General features: G+C 43.6%; 1 protein-coding gene across 1 annotated transcript in view; it reads left to right on the top strand.

The window, feature by feature from the left end:
• Positions 1–19,991, top strand: part of LOC307085578 (uncharacterized protein) — a 31,132-nt gene that overhangs the window by 547 nt on the left and 10,594 nt on the right. Inside the window, exons 2-34 of the mRNA XM_079750415.1 lie at positions 2,479–2,520; positions 2,942–3,031; positions 3,728–3,772; positions 3,950–3,994; positions 4,166–4,228; positions 4,572–4,625; positions 4,735–4,761; positions 5,162–5,227; positions 5,336–5,398; positions 5,509–5,544; positions 9,523–9,567; positions 9,765–9,842; positions 10,106–10,159; positions 10,251–10,313; positions 10,579–10,623; positions 10,733–10,786; positions 11,235–11,276; positions 11,406–11,481; positions 11,625–11,660; positions 12,273–12,437; positions 12,727–12,816; positions 13,189–13,266; positions 13,427–13,497; positions 13,588–13,776; positions 13,891–14,074; positions 14,372–14,461; positions 15,107–15,214; positions 15,462–15,556; positions 18,091–18,241; positions 18,409–18,501; positions 18,860–19,024; positions 19,192–19,278; positions 19,510–19,647. Coding sequence (XP_079606541.1) covers positions 2,479–2,520; positions 2,942–3,031; positions 3,728–3,772; positions 3,950–3,994; positions 4,166–4,228; positions 4,572–4,625; positions 4,735–4,761; positions 5,162–5,227; positions 5,336–5,398; positions 5,509–5,544; positions 9,523–9,567; positions 9,765–9,842; positions 10,106–10,159; positions 10,251–10,313; positions 10,579–10,623; positions 10,733–10,786; positions 11,235–11,276; positions 11,406–11,481; positions 11,625–11,660; positions 12,273–12,437; positions 12,727–12,816; positions 13,189–13,266; positions 13,427–13,497; positions 13,588–13,776; positions 13,891–14,074; positions 14,372–14,461; positions 15,107–15,214; positions 15,462–15,556; positions 18,091–18,241; positions 18,409–18,501; positions 18,860–19,024; positions 19,192–19,278; positions 19,510–19,647 — 2,728 coding nt within the window. The remainder of the gene's footprint in view (positions 1–2,478; positions 2,521–2,941; positions 3,032–3,727; positions 3,773–3,949; positions 3,995–4,165; positions 4,229–4,571; positions 4,626–4,734; positions 4,762–5,161; positions 5,228–5,335; positions 5,399–5,508; positions 5,545–9,522; positions 9,568–9,764; positions 9,843–10,105; positions 10,160–10,250; positions 10,314–10,578; positions 10,624–10,732; positions 10,787–11,234; positions 11,277–11,405; positions 11,482–11,624; positions 11,661–12,272; positions 12,438–12,726; positions 12,817–13,188; positions 13,267–13,426; positions 13,498–13,587; positions 13,777–13,890; positions 14,075–14,371; positions 14,462–15,106; positions 15,215–15,461; positions 15,557–18,090; positions 18,242–18,408; positions 18,502–18,859; positions 19,025–19,191; positions 19,279–19,509; positions 19,648–19,991) is intronic.

Here is a 19,991-nt window from a genome sequence, read left to right as displayed (position 1 = left end):
ATATATAATATATTATATACTGTATGCCTGATGCCTATTGGTGTTTATATAAAAACCTATTACACTGATGTATAATATAATTAGAAAATCATCATTCATGTATAGATCTGCAATTCTATTTGATCATTTGTATTAAATCTATACAATACAATACAACTTTATTAATCCCACTAGGGGCAATTTGTTTGAGCAGCTTGTTGTACATGCAGTAAAATACAAACAACAAATGCACATACACAACTACAAAGCATTTAGTAATCGAATTGCAGAGGGCAAGTAAAGCGTAGAAACGCCCTCATGGCAACACAGAAAATGCCCTTGTAAGAACATGTCTTGAAGAAGCCAAAATACCCTCCTGATTTCTTTATGATTTGCTGATTGCAAAAATAACTACAATCTGTCCATCAGTCACTGCTATCAACATTCCCACATACATTCTAAGCATTGCTGGCCTTACATCTAGATTATAGAGCTTGATGCATTGGGGATAGTATCTGTGTTATTTACTTATTCCATCAGGGGAGCTGTTTAGTCTATGAGGAGGCGCATGCAGTAAGAAAAAATATTTATAGAAGCACAGGTTGGGTGCTTCCTGGAGGAAGTACTATCAATTATGGACGTGTAGAGTGATGGGCTAGTTTAAGTTGAATTAAGGAATCACACTGAAAGCCTTTAGCTGTCTTTGAAAAGTTGTATTTCTTTGTTTGATTATTTTATTTATTGGTTGATTTGTTGTAGACTGAGTGGAATATTGGCATGCAATGAACAAAAGTATTTGTAGTATTTTCAACTGACTATATAATTAACTTAGCAAACAAAGGTCCACTGCAATAACAATGCAAATACATTGACAGGTATTGAATTAGCACAAGAAGATCCTGTCCCTGAAAACTGTTATTGGTCTTCTCTATATAAAACAAATATATACACTACCCTCTAATGGAAATATAAGGTACTGCAGAACATGTCATTTAATTCATCTTCACTTATTTCAGCCCTCTCATTAATGTATAATGATTATACATAATTAGTAACTTTTTAAGTACATACTGAACTTTTTAAGTTCAACTCCACACAGATTATACATTAAAGGGATAACTGATTTATTCACTGTACCAAAATAAGAACATAAGAAAACAGAACAGACAGTCTGCAAATACACAGTTTCCAACCTCTCCTGCTATGGTTGTCTTCTACTCCAGCTGTCAGCCAATAAACCAATTAACAGAACCACACTCACAACCATAGTTGGAACAGCATCTGATTCTGATTGGTTTTAATTAAAACCTTAATATAATGATGTAATGTCTTTAAGTACAAGGTATCTTTGTTTATTCAACCCTTGTTACTGGGGAAACATTTACAATAGTTCAGTAGAAAAATGTTAACCCATGTTCATTTTCACTCCCATTTGACCTGATTTTAGCCTAAGGGGCTAACGTCAGAAATAAGAGGCATTTCTAAGTTCTATGCCTATACAAATTAAAAATGTCATCAAATCAGCAACTCCAAATGCAATCACATCAATCCTGCATTTACATTTCTGCAAACCCAGATGTTGTTGTACCATTGCAGAGTGATGGGCTAGTGTAAGTTGAATTAAGGAATCACACTGAAAGCCTTTAGCTGTCTTTGAAAAGTTTTATTTCTTTGTTTGATTATTTTAATTATTGGTTGATTTTTAGAGACTGAGTGGAATATTGGCATGCAATGAACAAAAGTATTTATAGTATTTTCAACTTATATAATTAACTTTGCAAACAAAGGTCCACTGCAATAACAATGCAAATACATTGACAGGTATTGAATTAGCACAAGAAGATCCTGTCCCTGAAAACTGTTATTGGTCTTCTCTATATAAAACAAATATATACACTACCCTCTAATGGAAATATAAGGTACTGCAGAACATGTCATTTAATTCATCTTCACTTATTTCAGCCCTCATTAATGTATAATGATTTGCCATAATAAGTTACTTGCCTTAACATGTTTTCTCATCAAATTAAAGTACTGGGAAATCTCCCAAAAAATACCTCAAATGAACTCTAGTTAGTTATGTATGGTACTGATTAATCTCATAGAAATAGCTTGCAGACAAGCTCAAATTTGGGTGAAATGTTTCACTATATTTTGCTGCATGTTTGATTCAACCAATAATGTTGCTGGAGGTGGGGATCTGTAAGCACGTAATTGGCATGAACAAACTTGGCCCACAGTAGTAAACTGTAACGAAGTGCCTGTAGAGGTTTCAAATCAACACCGTGTAGACACCTTCTGAAGCTTCATCCAATCGCGCAAATTCAATTTCTTGGGTAGAATATCATCGTAGCGAAACAGGGAACTCAGCGTAACTCAGCTAAAATTGTTGATACAATGCATGTCACCTTCATCACCTGCTATATCAACCACACATTCTTTGCTATGTATGTTTGTTTAATTATCTTTGTTTGATTAATTTTCTGATGTGTTTTATAGTGTGAATGCCGTGGAGGTTCATGTCTCTGTAAAGGCAACAAGGTACGTGGGCCCATTCTTAACCACAGACATCCTATGATGTCTGTGGTTATAATACCACTTATAATACCACTTGTGGCGGTATTATAACCACCACGAGTGAATGCCGATACCCTTTTTTCCCATAACTAGAACATATAACACTAATTATAATCATGGTTCAGTTATGCAAGGTTCATTGCCTAGAAGACCACATTAGTCTAGAATTAAGCAGTGCTGTAACAATATATTTAACATAAATACAATTAATTTGGTGGTACCTATATTTGTGAAAAATTCAAGGTCAATCACAGGCAGAAGGAGCAGAATTACCAATGTGATTGATATATATTGGTATCTCCCCATTCTCTTGCTTACTGGTTAAATTATTAAATTATTATTATCATATTATAATTAAACCTCTCTTTCCTGTTCAACCCCATAGGGAGAGAGGGGTTACCAAGGACAAAAAGGAGTGGGTGGACAAGAAGGCCACAGAGGATCAGAGGGCCACTCTGGACCCCTGGGGCCAAAGGTAGAGTTTTTATGGGCCATTTGGTTAACTCTGCACAGATTCCATTATTGTAAGTTGTGACCTTAGTTCCAGGGGTGAATGTCAACCTTTTATTCAGCAGCCAAGAATTTCAGCTCCACACAGATTATACATTGAAGGCATAACTGATTTATTCACTGTACCAAAATAAGAACATAAAAAACAAAACACAGTCTGCTAATACACAGTTTCCAGACTGAGAGGCATGTGGCAACTGGTCTCTCCTGCTATGGTTGTCTTCTACTCCAGCTTTCAGCCGATAAACCAATTAACAGAACCACACTCACAACCACAGTTGTAACAGCATCTGGTCTGATTGGTTTTAATTAAAGGCTTATTACATTGATCTAATGTACACAATATCTTTGTTTATTCAACCCTTGTCACTGGGGACATATTTACAGTAGCCCATGTTAATTTCACTCCCATTTGACTTGAATACAAATTATACAAATGCCTATACAAATGAACAATTTCTTCAAATCAGCAGCTGCAAATGCCATCACTTCAATCCTGCATTTACAATTCTGCAATTACGCAGACGTTATTGAACCATCCTTTCTTCAAAATCTGAATTTGGTTGGCCATATTGTCTTGATTATTGTATGCATTTCTCATTCCAACGGCTTGTGTCTGTACGTCAGGACGCAGAGATAATCAGTGGTATTTCTTCCACAGGGGAACACCGGCCACGATGGACCTATGGGACCAAAAGGCAGTCGGGTCTGAGCCAGCCTCACATCATATATATACATAATATATTCCCATGACTTTATTGTTGTGTAAATGGTTGTATAGTTGTTTGTTGTCCTGCTATGTCAGTTTCTTAACTGTGTGCCATACAGGCCTGTAGCAAAGTGCTGTGGGACTACAACACTGTGGTTTTCATTGTGTGTCCAGGGTGAACAGGGAAAAGACGGCGTCCATGGTAATCCGGGTTTACCGGTAAGATTTCAATCCCCTGTACTTTTTTGAATGAAAATCGGTCAATTGCCCAAGTGGTTGCTTCTACATAAAGAACCAGTGTATTCTCTCACATATTTCTATATGCTTAGTATTTCAAAAAGTGGTCCTAACCATTACATATAACATATGTGTGTTCTTGTTTTTCATAAGGGGATCCCAGGTTTGCAAGGACCGATAGGAGAGCCTGGAGCCTCTGGGTGCAACGGAACAGATGTAATATTATATATCCTACAGTATTTACGCTCAGCAAGCACTGTGTGAGACTTTATCTTGATTGCAAGATGGCCACACAGGTTACAATAAGAGCTAAATCCATTTGTCACTTAGCAAGCACTACAGGTTTAAAATAACCTCTTAAGATTCACCTGACCAAAGGCCAGTGTTCATTATTTTTATAAAGCATTATCAAGTTAATCACTTTACATTATATTTATTTGTATTTATTTATATTATGTATTCGTTTATTTACTATATTTAGTTTGAAAGTTTTCCTATTATTATTATATATACATGTGTGTGTGTATATATATGCATTATTTTTTAACTGTTGTTTCAGGGTGAAGATGGAAGCGCTGGTTTACCCGGCCACCATGGTCCTGAAGGCCCCAGAGTAAGACCCTCATTTGAAACGGCGTGCACACACACTATAAGCACCATGGCGGTCTCTGACTGTATGGACCTTGTGGAAGAGTCTCTAAAGCCTGTTGTTTATTTTTCAGGGTTTACCAGGAACGCAAGGACCCAAGGTACAGAAGGGAAATTTGATGTTTTATCACGGCATTGAGATAAAGCCATAGAGCGTGAGACTGTGAACGCAGGTGCATCCCTGCACCACTGCCTTCTCTGTGGACCATCAACCCCCCTTTCGGTTGCTCTGGGAACCACCAACAATGGTTGGAATGTTCTTATCAGCTCACTCCTCCTAGACACTCCCGTAGCTGGAACATCACCAGTTCCCATGGTGATTGCTAAGCGGAAGTTACTAAATAACAAACTTTATGTGATTAATGTGTGCTGTCAGGAAGACCCATCCTTGGTGTCAAATAAAAAAATTGTGTTTACACCCCAGGACCTGCTCCCATGAGGCAATAACAATGAGTACTCAGTGTTTTAAACATCTGTGTTTGTGTTTTGTTCTTCCCTCAGGGAGAATCCATGTCATCGGGCCCTTCGGGAGGACCACCAGGGATTTGCGGATTGCCTGGATTGCCGGTAAAAAAGTTTGATAAGCATATCACACTGTTGTTCATTACATGATTGGTGTGTGAGGCCACAGCGATTGTGTCCCACAGAAAAGGCTGATCTAACTATGTTTTCCAGGGAAAAGACGGGCTTTCTGGGGAGTATGGGAGGCCAGGGGACGACGGGCCCTTTGGCCCTAATGTAAGGGATCTCATATTGGCACAGAGCACCCACCACATCACTGATCTCTCGCTCACTTATACATGTTGATATATGTATAATCTGTTTACCAACCTGTTGTTCTGAAACAGGGCCTTCCAGGCAGACCTGGGACCCCAGGGTCCAAGGTAAAGATACAAGGGTCACGAGTGTCTGTCTGTCCGTCTGTCTGTCTGTCTGTCTGTGTGCAACAGTGTAACAGCTGCTGGATTGTACAATATCATTTACATTGAAGATTGGATTGTGCTGACTGCTTTGGCCATCTCAGTCAATAATATGAGGAGAAGCGGTCGCTTAAAACAAACTTGGAAATTGCTAGGCAAGGTAAAGTAAAGGTGATGGCCAGTTCAGCAAAAATAACTGGGCCAAATGTCAGGTAAAAACGGCACAACTATTTAATCCCCAAAGTTGCTAACTTAAATTATGTTCTCTCTGTATTGTAAAATGCTTTGGACACAAGTGTCCACAAATTGGCACACATGTGGTCAGCACTAAATGGCAGAGAGTCAAATGGAAGCAGCATCCCTTGTGTTGTATGTGTTGTATAATGAATATTTACTGTGTTTAGAGAGTCAAATATTTGACACAAAGACTCCCAACACAAGACAAAGCACAGTAGGGCTGTCAAAACAAAGGCAGGCCTAGCAAAACACACACAAAAATGTATCTAGACACACAACAAGGTTATTATGGTTAGCATTTTTGTTCAGTGAAATAAGATAGAAACAAAGCTTAAGATAACTAGCTGTACTGGGCTTTTACAAAATCAACTAAAAGAAACTGCAATTATCGAGAAAGTATTTCACTTTAGTCTTTGTCTATTTATTTCATACATTAGCCTATTGCCTGTCGCACAAGTTACTCAAGTTGGTCAGTGCGCATGTGCCAAGCAGCCTGCAGCTCACAAACACACACACAGCATGCGCACACACATACACCGCACGCACGCATGCACATACACACTGTATACACACACACACACGCACAAACCCAAACGAGCGTGCTGACGCAGAGGTTTCAAGACAAAGGCAGCGCAGCACACCGCATAGACACACACTGCACACACGCACGCACACAAATGCATGCCAAGCGGCCTGCAGCTCACACACACACACACAGCACGCGCAATCGCACACATACACCGCACGCACGCACATACACATCGCCTACACTCACACACACACACGCGCACAAACACACGCGCATGCGCTGACGCAGACGTTCCAAGACAAAAGTAGTGCAGGACACCGCATACACACATACCACACACAAATGGGGAGCGTATCTATGTTACCCGGGTCCTATGTTCCCCGGGTCCTATGTTCCCCGGGTCCTATGTTCTCCGGGTCCTATGTTCCCCGCTTTGTATGTGACCGGGGAACATAGGACCCTGTGAGCAAATCTTTTTTTCGTAGGATGATAGGGGCAAGTCCCGCCTTTTTCGCCTCTGATTCGCTTGTGATCGGTTAGAATGTCTCTCCTCTGATTGGTTAGGGTTAGGGTTAGGTTTAGGGTTGACCCTCACCCTAACCCTAACCATATGCCTAAACCTGACCCTAACCCTTTGCACCCGGGGAACATAGGACCTGGGGAACATAGGGATGACCCCCACAAATGCACACACGCACGCACACACGAGCGCGTTGAAAGACAACGGCAAGATCGATCCCGCATCGTCTTGCGATATTGATATCCCCCCATCCCCCCTTCCGTCTGTTTTAACGGCGTCGCCGTCGACAAACTCTCCCCGGTAATGCGTTCTGTCTATAGACTGTAGAAATTGTGCTAAAGAAGTGAAGAGACAATTTCTCACCTCGACAAGCAACAGCAGGTCATTCATTTTGTCAGATAAAAAACATTCAATTCAAACATCGCGCAGACCGGCATATCAACACACAAGTCACATGATCTTAAGGAGACTGCGTCCCTAGAACACAGAACGAAAACATGTCAATAACACAGTATGGTGAATTATGTCCACCACAAGACTACACTTTGTTGCTCAAAGTTAATATTGCACTCTTCCTTGAGCCTCCCCAAATGTCTTGCGATATTGATATCCCCCCTCCCCCCTGCACTGTTTTAGTTGATTGGTTTTTCTTGTGTTTTCTATGTATGCTATGTGTGACTGTAGGCTACTGCTGCCTGTCTTGGCGAGGACACTTGAAGAGATGTTTAATCTCAATGATGATTATTATTTTCAACAAACCAATAGTAGTTGCCTTGCATTTTAAAATGTCAATGCACTTTTCAGCCCTGAATAAAAGTAAAAGATATTTAATAATTGATTTGCATGCATATTATACTACACTTTCCATTGAACAATTACATAAATTGACTCATTTATAATGTATCAAATGCTCACACACTACACTCACTGCACTTTCAGACACACGTGTAAGTGCTGATATTCTCCTGATGGGCCGAATGTGTGAACTACATATCTTGACAATTGTACCCTGAAAATCTCCTGAATGATAATACCCCTGAGGATTTTTTTTCTCTGTGGAAAATGTAAATTACCTTATGTGTGAATGAGGAGTAGAAAGTCTGTATTTCTCACACCACTTCAGTGGGCGTGTTGATAACGTCTCTGCATGTCATTGAATAGCCCCTTAATGATAATCAGCCTGTTGCCTTTTGTTCGCTGAATGGTTAATACATATTTAAATGTTGGCACTGCTTTGCATTTGTGGTGACCGCTAAAAGATAGGACTTATCATAACCCCAAAAGTATGCATCATACAATAAATTAAGATAAATGAGTTCACAGCTGCATGTGTATAGAAAATGTTTTTTTTTGTTATTATTACTGACAACAGTCAGCTGAACATTATAGGGTCCTGTCCTTCCATTCCCTGTTTTCTCAGTTAAACACAGAAATCAACTACATTTGTCCCAAGTGATAGTTATATGTGAAATTAGTTATATGCAAAAAATACGCTCTCTTTCTCCGGTAACGCAGTCGTTCGCGATGCCTTTCTTCTTTGTCGTTTCTTCTTTCTGTCTCTTACTCATGCTCCAATCTTTCATCGATCGATGCTTAGGATTTTGTGGATGCAACGGAATATATGATGCATCATTTTAGCAACATTTAAGATAATAACGATGAGTTCTGCCCGTTCTGCCTCCATTTTGTCTATGGTCGAATCAAAACAAACTACAGTGACAGCGGCCACACTTATCCCGCCTGTTACATTATTGACAGTTTCCACAGCATTGCTATGGGTTTAATTACAACTAGAGATTGAGCGTGCACAACGCCGGCGCGGAAACTCTAGTAGCTATAATAGTTTGACTCCGCGCATCACCTGGCATTGCTATTTTGTAAGTGCTATATAGCGTACTAATAAGTTGACATTATTTGCAGTTAATCCATTGCCTACTTTCAACTGTGTAGTTTCATGTAATAGTACTTTCTAACCAGCTAAAATTAATTCATTTCAATTAAATAATTATGTTTCTGGAATTGGTTTCCATTATTATAAATTTTCCTTCCTTCTCTTCTCTTCAGCTTTACCGCGTCTCATGCGTCTTGGGGTGGAATCAATCACACAATGACAAAGGAAAAGAAACAGGCAGTATCTTCCTCAGCAAACACCCCTCACCTCTCATCCCTCCCCCTGGCCCTCCTTAACACACTCCGTACAGAGATAAAGGACCGTCAAGGACTTCCTTATAGCTACACGGCCAAACCCCTGACAATGGAGCAGAGGTAGATCGGAGATAACTTATGGGAAAGAATAGAGACTTCAAGAACAAGCACTCTTATACTATACAGCGTATAATGGCTTTATATAGCCTGTTGCAACAACCCTCCACAATGCATCTGACCTGAAGCGAAAAATATCACAAATTGAAAGTCTGAGAAGACCTAAAGTGCAAAGGGGAGAGCTGTCTGTCATACATCAAATAGAGTGCGTGTGAGTGACAAGAATGATGTTACTTTATCAGAATGATGCTGTTACTCTATCTGAGAGAGGGAGCGAGACGGAGAGAGAGAGTGAGAGCGAGACAAAGAGAGCGAGGCAGACAGAGAGAGAACGAGACAGAGGGAAAGAAGTCACCTTGCTGATGCTATAAAAGTGCTGTGCTCCCTCCCACAGGGACAAGGAGGGAGCAGTGGGTTGCCTGGACCGCGCGGCCGGAGGGTACCAGACTGCTTCATTCAAGACACAACACAGCACACTCACAGTCGGAGCACAGCATAACACCACAGTGCTGCAGATAGGATACCCATAGAGTTGACCTGTTTCCTGGTTTTAAACAGTTTTACCTCTACCTCATGCTTTTTCCTGATTTTCTTTTTAACAGTGTTTATTTATTGCTTCATTTTTGCTAATTTTAGGGTGAATGGGGACCTCGAGGGCAACCGGGTCGACCAGGCCGGGTTAAAGAGTACGTCTCTGGGAGTAAAGAGCTGAAGGTACCACATCAGGGCACACTCACTGATGGGCCCCCTCCCTTACACAAGAAGGAATCAACTGCTTCAAATTCATAGACATTTCTGTTTCGTCTGTCATTTTGATAATTTTTCAGTTGACATTTTGACTTTGACAATGACCAGAGTCATGATGTGAGTGGACACTGAACGGAATCAGACACCATTTTGTTATAAGATGATTTAAGATGAACTTTAAGATGAAGGTATAGCCATGACCTTTGTTTGCTTTTTATTTTAAATTCTAGGGAGAAAGAGGAGACAGGGGAGACTTTGGAGAGAAGGGTTGCAAGGGTTCAACCGTAGGTTTCAATCGCAAGCCTACTCCATTCATTACAAAGTTAAAAGCCGTCCAATCATTGTTTTACACTAAATCCCTGTGAATGTCTCCAGGGAGACCCAGGTTTCAGCTTCTTTAAAGGTGCAAAGGGAGACCCAGGATATATAGGACCTGAGGTAAGAGTGATTCTCATTTTAACCTGAAGGTGGCGCCAATATATATCCAGTAAAAATGCAACGCAAAAGATGTTCTGTTTGCCACTCTGATCCAACTTAGCTGCTACAGGTCTGAATGCATCACATTAAAAAACAGCTCACAGGAGACATAAATGCATGACTTGAATGCAGCCCAAATTTCATGGTTGTTTTAAAAGACCCAGGTATGATTTTGTACATGAAATATATTGATGATGTTAATCAATTTGAATACCCCTTTGTTCAGGGGAAGCTTGGGAAAGAGGGTCAACGCGGACAAGAAGGAACTGAGGTATCGTTGCGTTAGTGTCTATGTCTTTTTGAAAGTGCATGAATTCGAGTGTGCCTATGTGTGCATACAGATATGTCTGGATGTTTGTAATACATTCAGTTCTCTCCAGGGCAGCGATGGGGTCAAAGGGCGCGCAGGGTTTCCAGGAACGCTGGGGGGAAAGGTCAGTGACTTGGATGAGCTAAATCCACCATGCATCTTAAATTTGGATGGATCTTGTATTCAGTCAACAATCAACCAACACTATTCCTTTTTGTACAAAGCGTTTGGCTTAACAAGGAAAACAATTACAATTAAATCAAATCTATTCATCGTGCACACTTAAAAACCATCAGTGTTGATTCAACTGCTTCAATTGAGGCCACCGATCAGATAGCAGCATTTGATCAGACGACCTGAGGGATCTAAAGCCGCCATGGGGTCCGGCCCTCAAAACATGACGGGAAAGAGGAAGCAAATTAAATAAAATAAATATTGGAATCATAGAGATACACTTTAGAAGCTTAAACAAGATGCACAACACAGTAAACACTCTACTTGTTAAAATGGTCAATTAAAAAGGTACGTTTATAAATTGGTTAGAGATTTCATAAAGATTTTATCCTCCACAGGGTGAAAAGGGAAACCAGGGCCCTACTGGTCGACCAGGAGAGGTGAGTCTCTCTTGCGCTGATCTACTGACTACTGTGTGTGTGTGTGTGTGTGTGTGTGTGTTGTGTGTTCAATCTATTATCTGACCCATCTCGAGGTCATGAGCTCACGTGTCCTTCCGGTCTGGCCAGGTCATTGGTTCTGGGATGAAAGGGTTTCAAGGAGACAGTGGTTTCCCCGGCCGTCCTGGAAACCCCGGACCTCAAGGTATCCTAAAGATGTCCTCTGAAATAATAAATGCAAAAGTGTTAAAACGAAGGCGTGTGAGTGTATTCGTTGAAATAAGGTAATGGCTCAATAATAATACCACCCATTGAATAACCCCGACACATATTTTCATCCTTCTCAAGGTGTGATGGGGTTTCCTGGAGAAAGAGGGCTTCCAGGTACGCACTGAATGGACCTCGTCTGATAAAGGCTGTGCTTCTGTTAATGGGATGATTCTGTAGCTTCTGACTGAAAGTGTGAATGAGTGAGGTTCAGTCCTTCAACCAAGCACTTTTTATTGAACTGTAGCACACATTGGAATACTAGCAAAGAAGGGATTTGTTCAAATTGATTGTACACGGGTCCTCATAAATGATCCACTGTCGTCCCTCTTTTCATCATAGCGACAAGCTGTCAAACCTCAAATACTAAGGGTACTTCACACAATAGGTAACTTGATGCTCGCCTTGTATCTGATAAGAGGACCAGCAAGGGCAGACTTTTCGCTTTACTCAGCACAGGCTTTGAGGTGTACTTCTCTGTTGGTCACCCTTTTCTTGTCTGAAACCCGCTGTCCATGGTGCTGCATCGCTCTCTTCAGACTCAGCCGATGGCTGGAGACCAATGAGTGCAACACAGAATCAACCATGTTAGTGAGAAAGACTTTTACAATATGTATTTCTTCAAACGGACAAGAGTTAATATAGGGCTGAGGGCATGTCATCTTTGCAAAGTCAAGCATCATGGAATATATTCTCACTCACTCACTCCCACCCATCCCCTTCATGCAGGTGGTGCTTTTCATGGGCCGGAAGGTCCCCCAGGTTTTCCTGGCCCTAAAGGGGATCCTGGAGACCCTGGGGATGTTTACACAGCGCCCCCGGGGCCCGATGGGGACCCAGGAGAACAAGGCCTACCTGGGGACCAGGGGCCACCTGGACCACCTGAAGACGGAAGTAGGAGCTCGCTTTAGCTTTGATTATCCCTTTCTTTAAGCCTTCTTTAGAACTATTTCTACGTTCTGTAGAATAGCAAAACAATGTTTCCTTTTCATTTTATTGAATCAAAAATGTGCCACTCAGGTAGGAATCCGAACGCACATTTGTGTATACTTTAAAATCTCAACCACATATGAATAAAGTTAGGTTCAATCGTGGATTTTTGGCTAGTACAGTAGGCTCCATTTGTGGTTTCATTGAAGTAAATTATCTCAATGACCCGCCATGACAATGGTGTTGATTGCAGCCAAGAAGGTGACTCAAGGCCCTCCAGGGATGAAGGGGATGAAGGGACTGCTGGGCCTGCCTGGATACGATGGTGCCCACGGGAGGAAAGGTGAGGGCCTCAAATCAAAACATCCAGTACATCAGGCGCACAGTAGGAATGCTTGTAGCATTAGTCATCACTTCCACTACTGGTTAGAGCAGTTCCGAAATGAAATGAGTCACTGCAGTAGGCACGAATAGTGTACAATTCTGCATAACAATCGCAGTGCATAATATTCATGCAAAAATAAATAAAGAACTATGGAATATGTCAAATAAGCTGTATTTTGTACAACATTTCAGTGCATATAGCGAAAAAAAAAGACAATTCAGATTTGAGCTGAAATATTTATATTTGAAACATCCTCAGCACAGTCTAAGCGTCTAGTGGTGTGCATCACCATGTGTGTGTGTGTGGTGTTTTTGGCTGTGTTTCCTGTAGGAGAGAAAGGCAACATATGTCATACGTGTACAGGACTGCCAGGACCAAGAGGTCCCCCGGGACACCCGGGAATACCTGGTGAAAACACACACCTCATGCAAAGCCAAATACAGTAGAAGCACTGCTCACCTGGTTTCTTAGGATTGTCTTGTCTCGGTGCCCTCGTCTCTCATCTGCGTTCAGCTTGCGCTTAGTCACGGTAAATGTTGACTGTGAAGTGGGATCTCTTGTTGCTCAGGTTACAATCAGGGACCGGGCGCCCCCGGGGACCGGGGCGTCCCAGGATACGGAGGATTATCCGGACCCCCCGTAAGAAAAGCTTTTCAAACAAAAGACAGTTTTCCCATTACCCACCACCCCTACCGGTATGGTCTCTATAGCGTTCCTCCTCTCTGACAGGGCGACCCTGGGGCATCGGGCATCCCAGGCCTCCAGGGCCCAAGGGGAGACTCCAGCTCCAACATCCTCCACGGGGTGAAAGGAGAGCAGGGGCCCCAGGGGCAGGCGGGAAGGACGGGGCTGGATGGGAGGCAAGGCAGCCGGGGCCAAGCCGGAGGCAAAGGGAGCCCCGGTCCCAAGGGAGACTCTGTGAGCCATTTCACAAACATTAGCAATGTTCATGTATCACGGACAGCTGTTCTACCAACCTCTTTTTGCTTCTCAAAGTATACAGATAAAAAAAAATGTATTGTTCTTTCCCAGCACCCCCTTCCAGAATACTCTCCGAGTGCAGTGGGAGACCGTGGTTACCTGGGTGCACCCGGGTTTCCAGGGAGACCGGGACCCGTTGGATCCGAGGGTCCTTCGGTGGTAGGGTTGGTGGGGTTCACAGGAGATAAGGGAGACCCTGGGGTACCGGGTCGGCCCGGAGATCCTGGACTCTCAGGTAAGAAATGCACTGACTTACATTTATACACAGTTACACAAACCTAGACACACACACAGGCCGTTGGCCAAGCCCCTCGCTCCCACACCAACAAAGACCATGGCACGAATATAAAATGCTAGTGAGGAAGAACCACGCTAGTCAAAATTTTTCACATTGTTCTTGCATACGACTATTCCTGGACACCTCGGTTCTATTAGTTCACACAGACACACTCTCACACACACACAAAGTAGAACAGTGCAGTCTCTACTGAGTGTCATCATCTAATCCTACATCCCTGTCTTCCACTGGCAGGCCAGAAAGGGGAGCCCAGTTACCAGCCCACCAGTGGAATGCCTGGCCCGGCAGGGCATAAGGGTCGAGCTGGAGGACCAGGGACTCCAGGTCAGCACCCAACCCCCCAATACTGTGTACCGACTGACCCCCCAATCTGTACCGACTGACCCCCCAATACTGTGTACTGACTGACCCCCCCAATCTGTACCGACTGACCCCCAATAATCTGTACCGACCGACCCCCCAATACTGTGTACCGACTGACCCCCCAATCTGTACCGACTGACCCCCAATAATCTGTACCGACTGACCCCCCAATACTGTGTACTGACTGACCCCCCTAATCTGTACCGACTGACCCCCAATAATGTGGACCGACTGACCCCCCAATACTGTGTACTGATTGACCCCCCAATCTGTACCGACTGACCCCCCAATCTGTACCGACTGACCCCCAATAATGTGGACCGACTGACCCCCAATAATGTGGACCGACTGACCCCCCAATAATGTGGACCGACTGACCCCCAATACTGTGTACCGACTGACCTCCAATACTGTGTAGCGACTGACCCCCCAATACTGTGTCCCGACTGACCCCCAATACTGTGTAGCGACTGACTCCCCAATCTGTACTGACTGACCCCCCAATACTTTGGACCGAGGAAGTTCAGGACCAGAGATAACTGAAGAGATAGATTTATGTGTTAGATGTAAGCATATGATTCATGGCTCACTCGATTCAACCCCCAGGCCACCCAGGGGTTCCAGGTAGTCCCGGGCTTACCGGGTTGTCCGGACAAAAGGGAGACAAGGGGTCTCTGGACTTCCCTGGACTGCCAGGATTCCCAGGAATGAAAGGTAATCAACGGCACCTTTCAAGTTAATTGACAGGCAAGAAGTTTGGGTTTTCATTGATCAATAAAAAGCTCATTTTCAGACTACAATCTCTCTTCGGAAAGTCAATTCAACCCTACCAATCTCTCTGCTTCTATTACCTTTGTATTGTAGCATATCTATCTATAGATTTATATCTATAGATATAGATATATATATATTGTATTATATATATATATATATAGTGTCACTTATACTATGTCTTTCACAGGGGAAAGGGGCCCCTCAGGTTCCCCGGGTATCCCAGGTACGGGCCCATCAGGCAGATCAGGGGCAACAGGAGCTCCAGGCCCTGCTGGAGAAAAGGTTAGCACCATGAATACCAACATCTACAGTCTAGCATGAGTATGTTACAACATGAATACATCTATAGTCAAGTATGAGTATGTGACACCATGAGTATGTCTATAGCTAGTATGAGTATGGTACAACATGAATACATCTATAGTCGAGTATGTTACACCATGAATACATCTATAGTCTAGCATGAGTATGTTAAACCATGAGTATGTCTATAGCTAGTATTAGTATGTTACACCATGAATACATCTATAGTCTAGTATGAGTATGTTACACCATGAGTATGTCTATAGCTAGTATTCGTATGTTACACCATGAGTATGTCTATAGCTAGTATTAGTATGTTACACCATGAATACATCTATAGTCTAGTATGAGTATGTTACACCATGAATACGTCTAGTACAGGGGTAGACCACACAGTGGCCGCGGGCACCTGGTCGCCCCGGAATGTTCTAAAAGTAGCAATAGTTGCCATGGAGCTCTGTCTATACAACACTTTGATCGATTGAATGGCAATGACAATATTTTTTATTCATTATTCGTATCATTAAAGGGGAACCGTGCAACTTTGTTCTTCGGGAAGTTTGTATCGAACAAGTTCATATTACTCAGTACCCTTGAAGTAGCTCTCCTGTTCTAAAGGTTGGTGACCTCTGGACTAGTATGACTTGAGATGAGATAGTATTGACGAAAGCTACTATACTGTAGAGATAGGAAATGTGGGTATTTTGCTATACTGTGAAAAACAATATTTACTCTATTATAACTTGATTATGTGAATAGAGCAATAAAACAAGCATACCAGAATTAAATTGTATGTGAGTAGTTCAGAATACTCAATGAAAGACAACAGCATGGGCTGATTAGATATGCATACACAAACAACGGAGAGCAAGAAAAATGTAAGCTGCCAAAGACTTTATGGGTGATACTTATTAAACGTCTGCACAGATTGCAAAAGGATTTTCTTCCCCACTAAACTAATTGGATCGGAAGGCTGGGAGAGTGTTTTGTAATGGTAACAAAAGTGCTGTTATTTCATAGACATTGAGCTCATTCAGCGCCACATATGGCTCCCGTTCTCCTGTGGGTAAACTGGCCAGGGTTTGGATAAAAGGAATTAAAATAAAATGATGACATTTTTTTACTACAACATAAATGCAAGGGAAACAGCTGCCTTAAAACAGAAGCATATTCCAATATAACTCCTTGTCATTTAACAATCTGAAATAACACTCCAGAGAATCACATCAAGAAGCATGTGGGCGACTGTTATGATTCCTACCTACAGTACTCGTTAATACCTGGGTAGACAGCCTGTAACCTATGTCTGTCCCTATGCGGTGGGCTGAACTTGAGTATTGTTCCTAATCTTTCCCTGGGTGAGTGCAATCTAACCTATCTAGGGGGTTAGGTGCGAGGTACTTACCACAGGTCCACAACCACCGTAGGCGAACAGCTCCGTCTCTCACACTCACATTCCGCACCGACTCCTTGTCCGGGTTGGTTGAACCTGCAGTCCGCTGACCAGCCCCTTGATCCAGTCTTTTAATTCACTGTGTATACAGAAATCCAAAAGGTTCTCTCATCGAAGTCACTGAGCAACGTTTGTCCATCGGGTTACTCTCTTTCACTCCGAATCTCACCTCCCGACTCCAGACTCTCCACTCAGTCTCAAACTCTGAGGGCCCTATCTTGCATCCGGCGCAATTGACTTAATCACTGGCGCATGTGTCGTTGCTAGTTTGCAACTGGCGCAGAGCGTTCTTTTCCCTCCTGCGCCACGCGTCGGTAAATTAGGGAATGATCTTGCGCCCCAAGGGGCGGTTCGGCGAAAGGAGGAGGCGTGTTCTGGCGCAAACGTTCCCTGGTGCAATTTTGCAGTTTCAGAAACCACTTGCGCCACAAACCAGGAAATACCTGGTTTAAATCAGTGGCGCGTTGTTCAGATTTATTTGAGGACTCAGTATTTCTAAAGTTGTGGAAGAAAACCTTATTCCATGTGTGAATTAGGCCATATTATTTGGCCATAAACTGAGCCATTTGAAGTTTGAAATTCATGTGCATCTGTCTCATCGGAGACTGCAGACGCGCTGTCAAAATATCCACTTGTCAGATTCAAATGCACTCATGGCTCTTAAAGGGGATGGGAGCTGGCACTCTCATTGGTTTATTGCACGTTACGCCCAAACCACACCTACGGGCAATTACGCTACTTCAGACCAACCCTTTTTAGATTTGCGCCGGGCGCAAGAGTCATTTAGAGTCACGCCGGTAAACTAGCGACATCGCCATAGAACCGCCCACAAAGCTACTTGCGCTTGGCACTTCTCACTTGCGTTTCAGACAGTTAAAATAGGGCCCTGAGAGTTTCCTGCCCACTCAGCTGTTGCTACTTTACTGTGATGAGCACCTCAACACCGCCCCCTCTGTGTGACGTCAGTACTGACCCTAACCCTAAGCACCCAAAACGAACCCTATTCCTGGTATCGTAACAGCGACTGAATCTGACCAATTAACCCTGGAATGGTTGTCAGGGCGACGGCGGTCCCGAGTATGCGGGCCCCGATGGCCCCCCGGGGACTCCGGGAGAAAGCGGAGAGCCGGGGCTGCCCGGGGACCCTGGCCCCCCCGGTCGGCATGGGGACCCGGGGCTGCTGGGATTCCTGGGCCCTCCAGGAGAAAAGGGTACCTCCACATCACACCTTTCACTCAGAGGAGCACGAGTGGGCTGAGAAGTCCCACATAGACAGGATCAAGAACAGTATCAATAACATGAAGTCAGAGTATGTATACAAAACTGTCAGGTAACACCATAACAAGAGTCTTGGTGTGTTGATGTTGGTGATTGGCAGGAGAGAAAGGTGTGGTGGGACATAAGGGAATCGGCGGTGATAGAGTATGTGAACCCGGACCGCCCGGGCCCGACGGCGCCCCCGGACACCCAGGTCAGTCAGACGGTGAAACCACAGATCTCACAGAAGGACGAGTGAACATCTGGTGGGGATGAGGCATTTTTGGGTCCTCCTGTAAAACTTGCAGCTGTCCCTATCAGACCGATGGGACGGTGAAAACAGTTTACTGCCAGGTGCGCTACGACGTTAGAGACTTGTTGTTGAGCTCGCGTTCCCTGAGCTGGAGTCGTCAAAAGGAGATCACACTTCTAATGTTGACTCCTGTGCGTAAATCAAAGTTTGATTGAATCGACATTTCTTGCAATCCTTATAATGGAGCCTCCTTTACACCAGCGCACTGCTCCCCTCCAACCACTTCATTCACCTCCCTTTGCTCTCCCATGGTCCCCAGGGGCTGACGGCCTCGTCGGGGAGAGGGGCCACCAGGGCCAGCCCGGCATGGGTTGGCCGGGGCCTGCGGGGGAGCCCGGCTCCCCGGGGTTCGCCGGTATGACCCTGCGGGGTCTTCCCGGGCTCTCGGGCCCCAGGGGGAGACCAGGGCAGCCAGGTACCCCAGGTAGGATCCATGTTTAGTTCTCACCATGAGCCCATGAGTAGGTGTAGTGATGATCCACTGTGAGCCCACCTGTCATGTTTTCTTTAGCGGCTGCATTTATTTTGGAGCTTATCGACGAGTAGTGGGCATTGTGATGTGTTGTAATATGGATCACTTAACACGTGCAGGTTTCAGAGGAGACCCTGGGCCAGATGGGCTGCCTGGGTACGGACCAGAAGGAGCGCCTGGTCAAGTCGGGCCTCCAGGATCAATAGGTAAAACACACACTAACACACACTTCAAGTCAATTTATACCATAAGTATTTTGTAATATGGATCAAGTTTTGACAAGTGTATAGGAAATGTAATAAGACCAGTTGCAGCACCGACACAACTCAACGTGGACCAATGGTTACCCTCAGTAAGGTTTATCATCCAGAGGTCTTACCTGATTGGTCGACTCCATTCTGGGTGTTATCAATGTATTTATTGCCCTGACTTTACAGGCAACCCAGGACCAGATGGTGCTAAAGGCGTTCAGGGGCCTCCGGGTTTGAATGGAGAGGATGGTTTCAGAGGCCCTCCTGGGCCAACCTCCTTTACCAGGGACAAGGTTGGTCCTCCAGGGGAACCTGGTAATCCTGGTATGTAAAATACAGTATATTTGGTTTTGTGTTAAACAACAACGTTTCTCAAGAACAAAACGTGCCCATCCATGGATCAATCCATCTAGGGAAAGTCTGGTCCACTTTTGCCCCCAACCAACCGTAGCTACAACTCAAGCTAAAAGAGATAAACAACAGGTAAAACAAACAAATTGCCGGTTTAAGGTTTGTTTTGGTTTTAAGAATTTCACACTGAACCCGGAGTCTCATTCCTAAAATATACCTGCATGCGCACTTGCATAGGATCCATACTTAAAATTTACGTGCGCACTGAAACCGAAAATAACATGCACCAAAATAAGAATTGGACGTATAAATGACAG

This window comes from Pollachius pollachius (assembly GCF_949987615.1).
Source record: "Pollachius pollachius genome assembly, chromosome: 14".
In the NCBI taxonomy this organism is placed as follows: Eukaryota; Metazoa; Chordata; class Actinopteri; order Gadiformes; family Gadidae; genus Pollachius; species Pollachius pollachius.
The sequence above is the reverse complement of the archived record's forward strand: the minus strand, read 5'-3'. Positions and strand labels throughout refer to the sequence as shown.